Source organism: Ascaphus truei, chromosome 22 (genome assembly GCF_040206685.1).
Source record: "Ascaphus truei isolate aAscTru1 chromosome 22, aAscTru1.hap1, whole genome shotgun sequence".
Classification (NCBI taxonomy): domain Eukaryota; kingdom Metazoa; phylum Chordata; class Amphibia; order Anura; family Ascaphidae; genus Ascaphus; species Ascaphus truei.
This window is the reverse complement of record NC_134504.1, coordinates 2,837,453-2,855,173: the sequence shown is the minus strand read 5'-3', so window position 1 is coordinate 2,855,173 and position 17,721 is coordinate 2,837,453. Positions and strand designations below refer to the sequence as shown.

Here is a 17,721-nt window from a genome sequence, read left to right as displayed (position 1 = left end):
CAGGTGGGCAGGGGGCAGGGGGCAGGGGGCAGGGGGCAGGGGGCAGGGGGCAGGGGGCAGGGGGCAGGGGGCAGGGGGCAGGGGGCAGGGGGCAGGGGTGTGAAAGTGTATTCCCTGCTGATTGCAGCCTGGGTTCGGTTGCTCGGCACTCCGCTGTGTGGGTGACGTCTGGCGGCGCTCGGCAGGGCAGCCTGCGGAAGCCGGAAATCGCAGTGCCCCGAAGCTCGGCGCTCGGCATGGCGGCCTGCGGAAGCCAGACGTTGCTCGTTGCTCGGCGCTCGGCAGGGTGGGTTGCGGAAGCCGGAAGTCGGTGTGTCCCGCAGCTCCCGGGGAGGATGTGAGGCGGCGGCCGCCGGAACCGAGAGAAGCGGCGACAACATGAACCTGCTGCCCGCCAACCCGCACGGGAACGGACTCCTGTATGCGGGGTTCAACCAGGACCACGGTGAGAACCGGGGGGGGGGGAGGGATGGAGAATCGGGGGGAGAAGGGCGAACTGAACAGGTGTGCAAATGAGCGAGAGACGTGTGTGGGGGGTGAGGGACTGTAAGGGAGTTATGGTAAGAAAGGAAAGAGCAGGGGCCTGGGAAGGTGAGAGAACTACCTGAACCAAGAGAGAGGCCAGGGCATAGAGAGAGGCCAAGGGATAGAAAGAGGCCAGGACCTGAAGACCCAGAACAGGGGGTGGGGATAGAGAGAAGCCAGGACCTGGGAGACCGGATACTGGTCCAGTCTGCGCTAGTACCTCGGATACTGATCCAGTCTGCGCTAGTACCTCGGATACTGATCCAGTCTGCATTAGTACCTCGGATACTTATCCAGTCTGCGCTAGTACCTCGGATACTGATCCAGTCTGCGCTAGTACCTCGGATACTGATCCAGTCTGCGCTAGTACCTCGGATACTGATCCAGTCTGCATTAGTACCTCGGATACTTATCCAGTCTGCGCTAGTACCTCGGATACTGATCCAGTCTGCGCTAGTACCTCGGATACTGATCCAGTCTGCGCTAGTACCTCGGATACTGATCCAGTCTGCGCTAGTACCTCGGATACTGATCCAGTCTGCGCTAGTACCTCGGATACCGATCCAGTCTGCGTTAATACCTCGGATACCGATCCAGTCTGCGCTAGTACCTCGGATACCGATCCAGTCTGCGCTAGTACCTCGGATACCGATCCAGTCTGCGCTAGTACCTCGGATACCGATCCAGTCTGCGCTAGTACCTCGGATACCGATCCAGTCTGTGCTAGTACCTCGGATACTGATCCAGAATTGTCTTTATTTATACAGCGCCATTAATGTACATAGCGCTTCACAGTAGTAATACACGCGGTAATCAAACAAATAACAGATCATGGGAATAAGTGCTACAGGCATAAAAGTAACATTAAGGAAGAGGAGTCCCTGCCCCGAGGAGCTTACAGTCTAATTGGTAGGTAGGGAGAACGTACAGAGACAGTAGGAGGGAGTTCTGGTAAGTGCGTCTGCAGGGGGCCAAGCTTTATGTATCATGTGTTCAGAATATCCACAGTGCTATTCATATGCTTCTTTAAGCAAGTGTGTCTTAAGGTGGGTCTTAAAGGTGGATAGAGAGGGTGCTAGTCGGGTACTGAGGGGAAGGGCTAGATACTGATCCAGTCTGCGCTAGTACCTTGGATACTGATCCAGACTGTGCTAGTACCTCGGATACTGATCCGGTCTGCGCTAGTACCTCGGACACTGGTCCGGTCTGCGCTAGCACCTCGGACACTGGTCCGGTCTGCGCTAGTACCCCGGACACTGGTCCGGTCTGCGCTAGTACCCCGGACACTGGTCCGGTCTGCGCTAGTACCCCGGACACTGGTCCGGTCTGCGCTAGTACCCCGGACACTGGTCCGGTCTGCGCTAGTACCCCGGACACTGGTCCGGTCTGCGCTAGTACCCCGGACACTGGTCCGGTCTGCGCAAGCACCCCGGACACTGGTCCGGTCTGCGCTAGCACCCCGGACACTCACAGCATCAAAATGACTTTCGCGTTGAATGGGCCAAGCCTTGGGTGTTAACCGACTGTGTCATGAGTGAGTTATACAGGTGTCTTCCGGCCTGTAATAAAATGCAAATCATTTCAGGGCAGGCGGGAGTTTCATTTTGTGTATTGTGAAGTTAATGTGGACGGGCCAGGTTTGTTACTGTCTGTGGAGAGCGTTAAAGGGACGGTCTAATGATCTATGCTGCCGATCGGTGAAGGTCCGTCTTCTCCGTGTTAACCCTACGGCTGCCTATTTCAAAAGAGGAAGTGCTGTGCGTTTGTGAGTGGCTGCGATAGAACAATGCAGCTTAAAGCATCCGACAAGCTGCCGTTTTTAGAAAATATATATATATTTTTTTTCCCCCCTTTAATACGTGCATCAATAGAATCCACACAATAAATAATTCGCTAAGTTGCTGATCGATCTGTTCTCCTGTGATCTATCGGCGAAGCTTTGGCTCGGGGGTTCACTAAATGGCTGTCAGTGCAGCAGAATAGGACCAAAGATACAATGTTCTGTGGGGAAGATCATGTGACCAGGCAGTCACTAGATACAATTGGTGCGCTGCTAGAGAGAGGGCAGGGCTCAAAAAGAGGTGTGCCAGAGCCTGTTTCAGAAGAGGAAGGGGATGTGACTCTGTAAATGGTTGCTATAGAAACAAGAAATGCTTGTTACATTGTAATACATTAAAAATGTCATTCAGCGTTGTTTAAAAAAATGCTACAGGTATTTTCTCATAGTACGGAACTGATTTATTAAATAAATAAAAGGGAGGATTGAAAACACATGTAGGATATTGATTAGTCTGCAGCTTTAATGCATTAAAGCCAATTACATACAGAGATGGGTATTTAACAAAGTATATGGGTAGCTCTGCTGTCTGGTACTATATATCTCTTATGCACGGCCCTTGGCCCCTTACAGACGCACTCACCAGAACACCCTCCTACTGTCTCTGTAGGTTCTCCCTGCTTCCCTCATAGAGTGTAAGCTCTTCGGAGCAGGGACTCCGTTTCCTATTGTTACTTTCATGTGTGAAATGCTTCTGCCCATTGTGATATTATTATGTCACAGCGTGTTACTGCTGTGACGCGATATATAAAGATAAACTTGCAATACTACCAAACAAATTTATTTAAAAACAAAAAACCATACAGGATTTTGAAGGTAACGCTGCTTAACAGCACAGCAGTGGCACCTACGTGGGGAGTTTTAGGTGTGACAGTAGGTAGCACTTTGCCACACTCGGCGCCCGGTTGTAGAAGGAACACTTTTGCCGGACTCTGTTCCCCTACCGGAGTAATGGGTGCGGTGTTAGATTGGGTTATTATGCTGACACGTTATGCTCGCCAAAGCCACGGTGCCACTTTGGAGGGTATATTGTGGGTGCAACAAAATGAGCATCGAACCACATCCCGCCTTTCCGTCACTCGTGGTGTTTGCTATATTTTATAACGTTTTAAATCTTGGATGTGAATCCCCATTATTAGGGTGCCAGGTACTGATTGGGCCAGCTGTGCTGAAGCAGTGATATCCTTAAAGCCTGACCTGTTGGTGGCCCTTGAAGACTGGAGTTGGCCTCCCCTGCGCTATAGTTTCTATCTGCTGCATTACACAGCTAAACCTGGTACAAGGAAGTGCAGAGTCAGTGGCCCTGCTCGGAGACGGCTCTTGTATCCTTTTGAGCGTAGTCACTGATTCTGCATTGTGAAACGGATAGGAGTGGTGTGCAATCCTTGGCAAGTTAATGCATGAAGCAGAATTTAGGGTACACTCCTGGGGTTCCTATCTGTGCTTACACTTAGATGGAAACTAATTATTGGGGGGATCTCCTGATGCAGTTTTAAGCTTACGTACTACACGACTTTACTGACGGAAAGGAAATCCCTGCCTCGGGAGTTCACAAGCTAATTGTCCGACTGTTGCACTTCGTGTATTAAAACTCCCTGTATTGCAGCGTTGTTGTTGCACACATTGTCCGTGCTATATAAAGGGAAGATATATGGATCACAGTATATGGTGAACACAGAGTACAGAGCATTTGCAAACGATAAAATGCATCGATAAAATGCATCCTCTATTCCTGGTGATGAAGCGTTGAAATCGCTCCTTTCTTCTGCGTTTCATTCTGTGTATTTAGTTTCCCAGTAAAGACAGGATGATCATAGTGTGACTTTACTCAACTGCAGGTCTTTGCTTTTGTACCCATCCTATAAGTTTATTCAGTGTCTAAACTCTTGCTGCAGAGCAATGCATTGCAAGTTTGCGTGTGTCTGCGTGTGTCTGCGTGTGTCTGCGTGTGTCTGCGTGTGTCTGCGTGTGTCTGCGTGTGTCTGCGTGCGTACACACACTGCTATGAAGAGGTCTTCTTTGTTCTCGAAGATTTGTGCCATTCATTAGAACGGAGCTGAATTTTTCTCCGCGACGTAGGCTGCATTGTCGCGACGTAGGCTGCATTGTCGCGACGTAGGCTGCATTGTCGCGACGTAGGCTGCATTGTCGCGACGTAGGCTGCATTGTCGCGACGTAGGCTGCATTGTCGCGACGTTGGCTGCATTGTCGCGACGTTGGCTGTTTGTACGACACGCTGATATTTGGGGGGAATGCATATTGTTTTGTAGCCATGACTAATTGACCTTGTTCTCTCTCCCTCGGGCTGCAGGCTGCTTCGCGTGTGGCATGGAGAACGGGTTCCGCGTTTACAACACAGATCCATTGAAAGAAAAGGAGAAGCAAGGTAAGAACAGTGTACCCCCGACCCCCCCGCTCCGTGTGGGACCCAGCAAACAGTCTGTGACTTGTACACACCTGTGTCCTCCTGCTCCCCCCATCACACGTCCACCCCCTGCTCCCCCCATCACATGTCCACCCCCTGCTCCCCCCCATCACACGTCCACCCCCTGCTCCCCCCATCACACGTCCACCCCCTGCTCCCCCCATCACACGTCCACCCCCTGCTCCCCCCCCATCACACGTCCACCCCCTGCTCCCCCCCATCACACGTCCACCCCCTGCTCCCCCCCATCACACGTCCACCCCCTGCTCCCCCCCATCACACGTCCACCCCCTGCTCCCCCCATCACACGTCCACCCCCTGCTCCCCCCATCACACGTCCACCCCCTGCTCCCCCCATCACACGTCCACCCCCTGCTCCCCCCATCACACGTCCACCCCATGCTCCCCCCATCACACGTCCACCCCCTGCTCCCCCCATCACACGCCCACCCCCTGCTGCTCCCCCATCACACATCCACCCCCTGCTCCCCCCATCACACGTCCACCCCCTGCTCCCCCCCATATCACACGTCCACCCCCTGCTCCCCCATCACACGTCCACCCCCTGCTCCCCCCCATATCACAGGTCCACCCCCTGCTCCCCCCATCACACGTCCACCCCCTGCTCCCCCCATCACACGTCCACCCCCTGCTCCCCCCCATATCACACGTCCACCCCCTGCTCCCCCCCATATCACACGTCCACCCCCTGCTCCCCCCCATATCACACGTCCACCCCCTGCTCCCCCCCATATCACACGTCCACCCCCTGCTTCCCCATCACACGTCTCCCCCCCCATCACACGTCCACCCCCTGCTCCCCCCCCATCACACGTCCACCCCCTGCTCCCCCCCATCACACGTCCACCCCCTGCTCCCCCCCCATCACACGTCCACCCCCTGCTCCCCCCCCATCACACGTCCACCCCCTGCTCCCCCCCATCACACGTCCACCCCCTGCTCCCCCCCATCACACGTCTACCCCCTGCTGCCCCCCCATCACACGTCCACCCCCTGCTTCAGTCTTCAACTGAGCCACTGATTGAGCCACCTGTGCTGAAGCAGGGATATCCTGAAAACCTGACATGGTAGTGGCCCTTGGGGACTGGAGTTGGCCTTCCCTAATATGTATTTTTTCGCCTTTCTCTACTATATTTCAATCCCATTGAACCTATTTTACATTTAGTAGACACTTATCCTATATTTCTAACAAATCTACGTAAGTACCAGCACTCTCTGTCTAATAGCTAAATGATGAAAACAGCTGTAATGCAGAAAATACATTTAATAATAAAACAAACCAGAAATAAATCAAATGTGTTTGCAGAAACCAGTGACACAAAGTGAGGGGTGGGGGGGGGGGGGGGGGGGAGGAAAGGAAAAGGGGAAAAAAACATGAAACACAAGGAATATACACAAAAAACGGGGAACGGGAAGTATGCTAGGGGGGCGACGTTTCGAGGGACTACATCTTCTTCTGGCCCATTCCCCCTTGTCCCAGAGGTACTTCCCTAAGCCTCCCTTCCCCTAAAACTGGTCAAATCAGACACCCCTGAAAATAGATAGCCGTGTAGGCTAAATACAGCTAATAGCAGGGCAGCAAGAATCCACTAAAGTCAATGCTAGTAGTTCAAGTACCACAAGAAACTGCTGGCAATAATACAGTAAAGGCTGAACACAGCTTGCAAATAAGCACCAGGAGTCCGCAACAGTCAGTAAAAGGTTAATAGCAAATGAAAACAGTGATCAAACCCTCTGTGGCTCTGCTCCTCGTGTGTAGCGCTCCTATATTTGTACGTATATTTATCCGGAGGAAGTCAAACCAAATCCCCCAATGAGCTCTCATAGGGAGAGATAAATTCCAGTAATGGCAATCACATTTCTCCCTTAATGAACATACTTCCCATGTTTAGTTATTTGGTATATCCCTGTATTCCTTTCCTTTCTATGTATATCCCTGTATATTTTCCTTGCTATGTATATCCCTGTATACCTTTCCTTGCTATGTATATCCCTGTATACCTTTCCTTGCTATGTATATCCCTGTATACTTTCCTTGCTATGTATATCCCTGTATACTTTCCTTTCTATGTATATCCCTGTATACTTTCCTTTCTATGTATATCCCTGTATACTTTCCTTGCTATGTATATCCCTGTATACTTTCCTTGCTATGTATATCCCTGTATACCTTTCCTTTCTATGTATATCCCTGTATACCTTTCCTTTCTATGTATATCCCTGTATACCTTTCCTTGTATATCCCTGTATACCTTTCCTTTCTATGGATATCCCTGTATACCTTTCCATGTATATCCCTGTATACCTTTCCATGTATATCCCTGTATACCTTTCCATGTATATCCCTGTATACTTTCCTTGCTATGTATATCCCTGTATACCTTTCCATGTATATCCCTGTATACCTTTCCTTTCTATGGATATCCCTGTATACCTTTCCATGTATATCCCTGTATACTTTCCTTGCTATGTATATCCCTGTATACTTTCCTTGCTATGTATATCCCTGTATACTTTCCTTGCTATGTATATCCCTGTATACCTTTCCTTGCTATGTATATCCCTGTATACCTTTCCTTTCTATGTATATCCCTGTATACTTTCCTTGCTATGTATATCCCTGTATATCTTTCCTTACTATGTATATCCCTGTATACCTTTCCTTGCTATGTATATCCCTGTATACCTTTCCTTGCTATGTATATCCCTGTATACCTTTCCATGTATATCCCTGTATACCTTTCCTTGCTATGTATATCCCTGTATACCTTTCCTTGCTATGTATATCCCTGTATACTTTCCTTGCTATGTATATCCCTGTATACCTTTCCATGTATATCCCTGTATACCTTTCCATGTATATCCCTGTATACCTTTCCATGTATATCCCTGTATACCTTTCCTTTCTATGTATATCCCTGTATACCTTTCCTTTCTATGTATATCCCTGTATACCTTTCTATGTATATCCCTGTATACCTTTCTATGTATATCCCTGTATACCTTTCCTTGCTATGTATATCCCTGTATACCTTTCCTTGCTATGTATATCCCTGTATACCTTTCCTTGCTATGTATATCCCTGTATACCTTTCCTTGCTATGTATATCCCTGTATACCTTTCCTTGCTATGTATATCCCTGCATACCTTTCCTTGCTATGTATATCCCTGTATACCTTTCCTTGCTATGTATATCCCTGTATACCTTTCCTTTCTATGTATATCCCTGTATACCTTTCCTTGCTATGTATATCCCTGTATACCTTTCCTTGCTATGTATATCCCTGTATACCTTTCCTTGCTATGTATATCCCTGTGTTCCTTTCCTTGCTATGTATATCCCTGTATACCTTTCCTTGCTATGTATATCCCTGTATACCTTTCCTTGCTATGTATATCCCTGTATACCTTTCCTTGCTATGTATATCCCTGTATACTTTCCTTGCTATGTATATCCCTGTATACTTTCCTTGCTATGTATATCCCTGTATACTTTCCTTGCTATGTATATCCCTGTATACCTTTCCTTGCTATGTATATCCCTGTATACCTTTCCTTGCTATGTATATCCCTGTATACCTTTCCTTGCTATGTATATCCCTGTATACCTTTCCTTGCTATGTATATCCCTGTATACCTTTCCTTGCTCTGTGTGTTTCTCTTGTCTGCATTTGTCCTTTTTTAAGGGGCCTTGTTTTGTTCTTCCCGTTTCCCAGAATTTCTCGAGGGCGGCGTTGCTTATGTGGAAATGTTGTTCCGCTGTAATTACCTGGCGTTAGTGGGAGGTGGCAAAAAGCCCAAATACCCCCCCAACAAAGGTGAGTGTTGCCCGGTTCCCGGGCTCCTGTCTGCTTTCCGGTTAGGGTGCAGATCTCGGTATAAAGCCGGCTGTGGGTGGAGAATAATCTGCTGGCGAGGAGAGACTTTCCAAAGCTTCGTTCACCTCGTTTTAACAAAAGTATTTCCTGTGCCGACCCTTTAGTAAACCATCGAGGAGTAATGAGTAACCGTGGCCCTTTCTAAAGCAGCAATAAAGGACAGATTCGGCGAATTAACCCCCCTTTTTTGGTTAATTGTATTTGCAGGGTTTGAGACGGGAGGACCTAAGCGAACGGGCTATTTTCAGCTTTGTGGTCCCCGCGTACTTCTCAGTGACGTTACTATTACTTCCTGACTTTTTAAAGGGAGTTTAAATGGCCGCCCAGCAGGGCGGCGCCAGCGCTCACATTAAAGCTTCCGAACACTCAGTATTTGGCGACGATTTGAAACTTTGTCACTAAATATCCCCAAAAACCGCAGGGTCCCCGCAGCTGAAAATAGCGCGGTCCTACGCCACTGGACCCCCGATTCCAGCCCGGTAAATAAATGGGGGGGAGGGGTTCTGCTTCATTGCGGACTCCTGAAGAACAAGCCAGTGAGGCTGAGAGCTGGTACATGGTGACACGGTGAGCGGTACCGCCTGACACGTCTGTCCTCCCGCCTGACCCGTCTCTCCTCCCGCCTGACCCATCTGTCCTCCCACCTGACCCGTCTGTCCTCCCGCCTGACCCGTCTGTCCTCCCGCCTGACCCGTCTGTCCTCCCGCCTGACCCGTCTCTCCTCCCGCCTGACCCGTCTGTCCTCCCGCTTGACCCGTCTCTCCTCCCGCCTGACCCGTCTCTCCTCCCGCCTGACCCGTCTCTCCTCCCGCCTGACCCGTCTCTCCTCCCGCCTGACCCGTCTCTCCTCCCGCCTGACCCGTCTCTCCTCCCGCCTGACCCGTCTCTCCTCCCGCCTGACCCGTCTCTCCTCCCGCCTGACCCGTCTCTCCTCCCGCCTGACCCGTCTCTCCTCCCGCCTGACCCGTCTCTCCTCCCGCCTGACCCGTCTCTCCTCCCGCCTGACCCGTCTCTCCTCCCGCAGTGATGATATGGGACGACCTCAAGAAGAAAACGGTCATCGAAATCGAGTTTTCCACCGAGGTGAAAGCCGTGAAACTGCGCCGGGACAGGTGCGTGCGACTCCATCACGCTGCTTCAGCGTATCCACTGGAGCAGGAAGAGGAAGGGGGCAACTCCAGTCCTCACGCCCTCCTCCCCCCTACCCCCCTCACGTCAGGTTTTCAGGATAGCCTTGCTTCAGCACGAATGGCTCAAAGGCTGTCTTCGACTGAGCCTCTGAGCCACCTGTGCTGAATCAGGGACTGATTGAGCCATGTGTGCTGAGGCAGGGATATATTTAAAACCTGACCTGTTGGTGGCTTTTGAGGACTGGAGTTGCCTACCCCTGTATTAGAAGTTTGTAAGTAACCCTTTACCCTTCTATAGCGCTGTGCTGTACACAGGAGAATCGCAGGCGTAGTGCAGCCTGGGGTAAAGAGCTTGCAATCTAATGTTAATCATGCCTGGGAGGAAGGCCGGTGCGATGACTTGGACGCGAGACGTGACGCGTTTCTTCGGTTTGTGCGTTTTAGGATCGTGGTCGTGCTGGACTCCATGATTAAAGTGTTCACCTTCACGCACAACCCTCACCAGCTTCACGTGTTTGAAACCTGCTACAACCCCAGAGGTAGGAGCCGGCCGCCCCCTGACAGGCGGCGTTAATACCGCGTGCGTTATTAACCCCACGTGTGCGAACATGCTGCTGCTTCACCTTTTCTGGCATAGTTGTACATAGACTTTTTGGTGGAATGAGTTCCTGTCCCAAAGAGCTTGCAATCTAATGTATAAAGAGATAAAGTGGCTTGCCCAAAGTCACTAGGAGCCGAGCGTGTGATTGGAAGCAGGTTTGTACCTCCAAGGCCTCTGCTTCCGGCCAGAACCTTTATATTACAGCAGCGGTCCGCCCTGATCCGCATCGGCCTAGCATTTTATTTTTACATTTACTTTAGATCTCCTCTTCCCCTTTCTAACACTGCTTTTATTTTTTACATCTGACCGTTTCATTCAGGAGATATCCGCGGTTGGAATATTAACTGCCCGGGAGGTTAAAATGGAGTCAGTGTAAAGGTTACCGTGGTAACCTCTGAAGTTAGAGATGAACTAAAAGAGCAGGACGCTCAGCGGGCAAAATACTAACATTATACGAGTTAAGCGTATATAGTCTTCTGGGGATCGCTGCTTTAATGCGTGTTCATATTTGTATATTATCACCAGGACCTACTCTACCAGTCCTGTCCCGCCAGTCCTGTCCCGCCAGTCCTGTCCCGCCAGTCCTGTCCCGCCAGTCCTGTCCTGCCAGTCCTGTCCCGCCAGTCCTGTCCCGCCAGTCCTGTCCCGCCAGTCCTGTCCCGCCAGTCCTGTCCCGCCAGTCCTGTCCCGCCAGTCCTGTCCCGCCAGTCCTGTCCCGCCAGTCCTGTCCCGCCAGTCCTGTCCCGCCAGTCCTGTCCCGCCAGTCCTGTCCCGCCAGTCCTGTCCCGCCAGTCCTGTCCCGCCAGTCCTGTCCTTTCTGTGCTCAGCACTTTATACTAAAACACTTTCTATATACTTTTTCCTCAAGACATTATATCCCTTGTTGAGTATAAATTAACTTCTCTCTCTCTCTTTCTTTCGTTACTGGATCTCAACTCCAGTCCTGGAGACACCCCCCAACAGGTCAGGTTTTAAGGATATCCCAGCTTCAGTTCAATCAGTGGCTCAGCCGAAGCAGAGACTGATTGAGCACCTGTGCTGAAGCAGGGACTGATTGAGCCATATATATCCTGAAAACCTGACCTGTTGAGGGGGTGTGAGGACTGGAGTTGAGACGCTCTGTAATAACGGCTTCACGCCCATTGCGCCCCCTGCAGGTCTGTGCGTCTTGTGTCCGAACAGCAACAACTCCCTCCTCGCGTTTCCTGGAGCGCACACGGGCCACGTACAGATCGTGGACCTTGCCAGCACAGAGAAGCCCCCCGTGGACATCCCAGCCCACGAGGGCGTCCTGAGCTGCATAGCGTTAAACATACAAGGGACCAGAATCGCGACCGCGTCAGAGAAGGTGAGGCGCCCAGAATCCCGGCGTTACCCGCCGCTCGCCTCCGAACCGTCCCAGAATCCCGGCGTTACCCGCCGCTCGCCTCCGAACCGTCCCAGAATCCCGGCGTTACCCGCCGCTCGCCTCCGAACCGTCCCAGAATCCCGGCGTTACCCGCCGCTCGCCTCCGAACCGTCCCAGAATCCCGGCGTTACCCGCCGCTCGCCTCCGAACCGTCCCAGAATCCCGGCGTTACCCGCCGCTCGCCTCCGAACCGTCCCAGAATCCCGGCGTTACCCGCCGCTCGCCTCCGAACCGTCCCAGAATCCCGGCGTTACCCGCCGCTCGCCTCCGAACCGTCCCAGGATCCCGTCTCCTGGTACTAAATGTGCTTCTGTACGTAGCCAGGCGCGCGCCTCCTCCCGCGCCTCCCTTCCGTAGGGTGCGTGGTGGGAAGGTTAAGACATTGGCAACGCAGACTGGTGGATAACCCGTTTTCTGACACTTCTCTCCATTGTTACGTTCACAGCGCGCCACTAAGTGACTTAATGTGCCCGTAACCCAAGTTAACGCCTCGGCGTGTGTCTGTGACGGACAATAACGTAACGTGATCGGCCGGGGCACAGCATTACGCACTCTCACATACTTCACAAAGTTTTGTCCACAGGACAATAAGAAATTCGGCTGCGTCCGCCATGGTAATCTCAGCCGGTGCTTTCCGCGGCCATGGTGTGGGCGTGTCCAGGAGTGTGCCAGTGACGTCACAGAGCAGGTTCGCCCTCATTGGGCGAACCGCTGACGTGACAGCTTGTCGCGCCAAGAAATCAGTTTCAACTGATTTTTTTTGCGCAACGTGCTCCCCCGCTTCATGCCGCATAGACGCGAACACTGCCGTAAAGCAGTCTAATCGCTCAGTGTGCGGAGGCGTCCGCGCGGTCTGCCATACCATGGACGCAGCCGTACATATATTCGGTGCCTGCTAAGCGGAGGTTACCTGGGCGAGGTTGGCGGCTTGAATCATGTTTTGATCACAAGATGCATCCAAAAGACGCCTTTGTTACAGACTTGGGTTCTAAATGCAAACATGTCACTAGTATATTTTAGCCCAATTGGTCGGAGCGCAGGCTCTGTTCTTTGTTTTAGTTATAATTACGTGTAACAGGCGTCCCCCTAACGGAGCAAAACATATCCACGAAGACCCGTTACGGTTACCGCAGAAACTTAACGTTGCATAAGGACAGACCTATACACCTCCCGAGAAACCCAACGCGTGGAGACACCAGGGAAATACACCCATTTCAATCATTCGCATATAATCTGGTATAAGGTTTAAGTTGGGGTACACCAGCTACTTCACCTCGCGTGATGCACGTGTTAATGCGATATTGCTTTTAATTATCCTTGTACGCGTTGACCTGATTTTAGGTAACGTTACGAGTTTTTATGTAACGTGGTCTGTGGGCCCGGCGTTTTGTGTACCCCGCCTATGGGTGTCGCTGGGTACTCAACCACATATCTCAAAAGGGATTTAAATGGTCTTGTTCACCGGGAGAATGGTGTTTCTTCCTTATCTGCTTGTAACGTACGATGCGATGTTTCTAATAAGCGGAGATGTGAGTAATGCTTTTCTGTCTGCAGGGAACTCTTGTAAGAATATTTGATACTTCATCTGGGCATTTAATTCAGGAGCTGCGGAGAGGATCTCAAGCTGCAAATATTTACTGGTAAGCTGAGAAATCCCTGCGGGTGACCCGCGCTACGTAAATTTATAGCACGCCATTTATCTGTTTCTGTTTTAAGATCATCTTATTTTTTCATGGTTGATGAAGTATATTGGGAACAGAATGAAAGCACTCACCCGAATAATACTCTCCGTGCGGGTTTAATGGATATTTCAGTGACCGGGGTGGGAGAATAAGTAATTTATTGTTTGCTGTGCGTGTGATACTGTGGATACAATTTTCGTACAAAGCAGAAAGATCGGAGAATAGGAGACCCACGTTATAATACCTTCTTATAATAAGACCCAACCAATGGAATTGTACTTGTTACACAAGGAGAGAGACCCCCCGTGTGTTAGAACTGGTTACGTTTTAATTAATGTCACTCAAAATTCACTTTATTTTCATCCAAGGGTTTCTTTGGACACGGTCATTGCGGCTAATTTCTGGTAATGTTCATATTTGAAGATGGTATAAAGTGTGACTCCATCTTCCTTTAAACGCCCTTTTTTTGTAGCATTAGTTTCAACGACGACGCTTCCCTAGTTTGTGTATCTAGTGACCACGGCACTGTCCACGTTTTTGCAGCCGAAGACCCCAAGAGAAATAAACAGTCCAGGTAAGGTGCAGGCGCTGGTGTTTGTATACACTTGTGCGTGTAGGATCAGCGCCACTACTCAAATACAATCACCTTCTAAATAAAAATCCCCCATGTGCGCACGTTCACAGGTCTGCCACTCTGCCACGCCCCATTATCTCTTGGCATACCGTGCTTCCACTGCAGCCAGGGGTTCTGGGTAATGACATGCAAAAGAGCACTCTGTGTCACCTTTTTCTTCATATTCATTTTAACATGGGCCCCTATAAGCTTCTGCCTGCCGCCGTACACTACTTTTCCGTACAGCCCGGGTTACAGAAGTGCAGAGCCAGTAACCTACTCACAGACAGCTTACATTCTATACAAATTCACTGCAGCAGAAGAAACTGGATCTTCTAGGATTTCCTTTCACTTTTCTCCCTCTGCTCATGTACACGGTATACACGTATGTTTCCGCTATAAGGGGAACAGCAGGATGAAGATGCTGTCGTAAAGGTGACATCTTTGCTGCCAGAAGCCGACGCCGTAAAAGTGCTGTACAGTTTAATGTCCTGAACATCTAATTACCCCCCAAAACAGCAACAGAAGCCAGTAAATTGTAATTCCAGCTGGAGGCAGCATTGCCCCCCACTAATGGGTTCAATGTCATTATCGACGTGTGATTGAACAATTAGGTTTGGGGACATCTAGTATAGCGATGCTGCACTGCAGGGTGTGTGGTTACCGTTATCAGACTTTGGTAACAAAGTGACATGACCTTTTTGTTTTCTCTCTTTTCAGTTTGGCTTCCGCCAGCTTCCTCCCCAAATACTTTAGCTCCAAGTGGAGCTTCTCGAAATTTCAGGTTCCCTCGGGGTCTCCTTGTGTTTGTGCCTTCGGAACAGAGCCCAATGCAGTCATAGGTAAGGCCAAGAGTACCGTTACACTCCGGACGCCGTGGTAATGCTGCGTTACTCTCCCGGCTCCGGTGCTGATCGGACAGCGCAAACCAAGGTCCCTTAATAATGACATTGTTATATAGGGGGCTGCTGTCTGTCTATTTCTCATTGCACCGACTTAGTGTCTGATTATCAATGTAAACTGTGTCTACAACTGCACTGAGTGCTAGGCGATCGCCGTGTCAGGCCTTAGAACAAGCAATGGAATACATCGACATATAACTATACAAACAGTCTGCTGTCCGTGCCCGTGCTGTCCTAGGATTGTCTTGTAATTCCGGCAATCACCCCTTGCTGCTGTGTGCATGAAGCATCTCCCCCAAAAATTTAAATATATGTATTTTTACTGGAATGCAAAAGACGAGTTCCGGAAATCTCAGGGCACTTCTCTGTGAGTATGTATATGCTTGGTGGCTCTCCTTTACAGGAGAGGATTATGCAGCACACACAGGATCTGTTGTATGTGGGTTGTACTTGGGGCCTGAAATCTCTTCCCTCGGCCGTATAGAAGTGTGCCAATAGGTTTCATTTAATAGATATGTATTTTTACACACGAGCAGAGTTTTTAGTACTTTGTATTGCGCCTCCACTGAAGGCTGTAGCACTGAACATCGGGGGGGGGGGGAGAGAGAAACAGTAAATTAAGTTTAAATCAAATGAGGAGACATTGCGTATAATCTGAGTGAAGGATAAATCTGAAACCTTTGAAGAGTCTGAAACCCTTCCCTGTTTTTGTGGTTGTTGATGGGATATACTTGTAATAATTTGTGCCGCTGTTACTGTGTGCACCGAATAACAGGCTCAAACCGCTCACCGAGTAACGAGAGCGTCTCTTTCAGCGATTTGTGCGGACGGCAGCTACTACAAGTTCCTGTTTAACCAGAAGGGGGAGTGCTCGCGAGACGTCTACGCTCAGTTTTTGGAAATGACGGACGACCGACTCTGACTGAACTGAAAGGGAAAAGGTCCCACCCCAAATTTCTGCCGTGTCGCACATTTCAGGACCCTCGGACCAGCGCAGTAACGGGAAGTGGTTGCAGCAAGGAGGAGACGATGGAAATGGTTTACGACTCCATCTGGTTAGGCTTTTAAGTTGGTTTCATTGGATTTTAGCATTCAAATCAGTTACTGTAAAGCTGTTGTGCTTCTTAAACTCTGGCCTTGTTATACGACCTTATTTTTGAGGTACCCCCAACACTTGGATCCATTTTTTTTTTTTTAACATAGTGGAACCCAGATGTAAAAAACACAAGTGTATTTTCTCAGCAACAAATCGAGCATCTGTACCATCACGTTAGTAAATTGCTGCCTCCCACACCCGGTGGGACCTATAACGTGGACTTGCTGGCAGGGAAATGGCTTAACCTGTACATGCGATTTCTTGCAATAAAGCAGAATTTTAATCTCCAGCTTTCACAAGCGTTACTGGACTTACTGCAGATAAATATATTAAACTTTATTACCAGCCGCTTGCCTTAGAAATCCCCACAAGAGAACAGAATGTAATGTAATGTAATGTACCAATGAAACGCAGTAAAAGTATGCATGTTTTAAATCCTCCTTCACCCCAATGGCAAAGTATTTCCTGGTTTATTTTATACAGTCCCCGCGACGCTCACCTGCGTTCTGTTCCGTTTTCAATGCAAGAAGCACTAATGTCCTTTATCCGTGTCACACGCAGAGCCTACTGCCGACACAAACTAACCACTATTAAACCGTCCCCCTTTTCATGCTGGAAAGACTTTGATTAGGGAAAGCGTTTCCTTAGAAATGGGGAGGTCGTTAATGTACAGATTATCAATATTCATCGGAAGGCGATTGCCGGTCAGCGTTGCTTGCCTCTCTGGCAGTGAAAGGGTTCATTAATAACCCCACTTGTTAAAAGCGAAAGTTACACCCGCCACTTTATTTTTTTATTTTTTCTTTATTCTACTGAATAAATGTTTCTATTAATGCTAGAAATAACGGGTGCCGGCAGCCAGAATTCCCTCGCACTCCTCCGGCCCAGATCTGCAGCCAAGCGAATAAAACACTTTAGGGGCAAAGTGGCCTAACTGTCATTGTCGGCCAAAATTCCCCATTGACCATTAAAATGCAATGACCCCCTTCCGCTCTCCAGTAAAACACAGGTCATAGGTTTAACACTAGTATTCATACTCTTTAGGCTCATTGTATGAGTGATTTTCATCCGCTTCAATACTCGAAGCTTTTGTTTCTATCGACTCATTAGAAGCCGGTTCTAGACTAAAGCCTCGCACTTTTTTTGTTTTACAATATCCCAGAATTAAAATACTAAAGATTAAGCAGTTTTGACGTGTAGGGTTTTTGCATGTTACTTTGTGTATTTTAATCATGAAAGTTTTTGTTTTGCACACTTGTTTGTAAGATATGTTGCTTTTTAATAAAATGTGACCAAATTATGCAGTCTAAATATTTATTCTAAAGCTGTTTTCTGCGTGGTTAATTATTGGGGATGTGGAGAGCAGATGCTGCATTGTGTGAAATAAATCCTACCTCTGCAATCAGTCTTCCAGCTGCTGTAATAAGATTTGCTTTGAACAGGAGAAGCAGTGCATTTTCGCTACTGCTTAATCTGATTACATTTAGGCCAGGGGCAGTTTACTCCAGTCCTCAAGAGCTACCAACAGGTCAGGTTTTCAGGATATTCCTGCTCCAGCACAGGTGGCTGGCTGCTTGTTCGCACAGTGCACACCGAGGCGTG

At 49.4% G+C, this 17,721-nt stretch overlaps 1 protein-coding gene across 1 annotated transcript; it reads left to right on the top strand.

Annotated features, from left to right (window-relative positions):
• Positions 1 to 253: 253 nt before the first annotated feature.
• On the top strand, positions 254 to 17,419 carry WDR45B (WD repeat domain 45B). The gene is made up of 10 exons (XM_075579651.1): positions 254 to 445; positions 4,674 to 4,748; positions 8,526 to 8,627; positions 9,712 to 9,799; positions 10,262 to 10,356; positions 11,576 to 11,766; positions 13,381 to 13,466; positions 13,981 to 14,082; positions 14,842 to 14,963; positions 15,839 to 17,419. The coding sequence occupies exons 1-10, from the start codon at positions 379 to 381 to the stop codon at positions 15,943 to 15,945; spliced, it is 1,035 nt and encodes a 344-aa protein (XP_075435766.1). The 5' UTR covers positions 254 to 378; the 3' UTR covers positions 15,946 to 17,419.
• Positions 17,420 to 17,721: the final 302 nt, after the last annotated feature.

Bases quoted from the DNA above. Each gene is read 5' to 3' on its own strand.
- WDR45B (XM_075579651.1), top strand. From the start codon at position 379: ATGAACCTGCTGCCCGCCAACCCGCACGGGAACGGACTCCTGTATGCG. The intron at 13,467-13,980 runs GTAAGCTGAGAA...CTTTTTTTGTAG, and splicing joins CAAGCTGCAAATATTTACTG to CATTAGTTTCAACGACGACG. The intron at 14,083-14,841 runs GTAAGGTGCAGG...CTCTCTTTTCAG, and splicing joins AAGAGAAATAAACAGTCCAG to TTTGGCTTCCGCCAGCTTCC.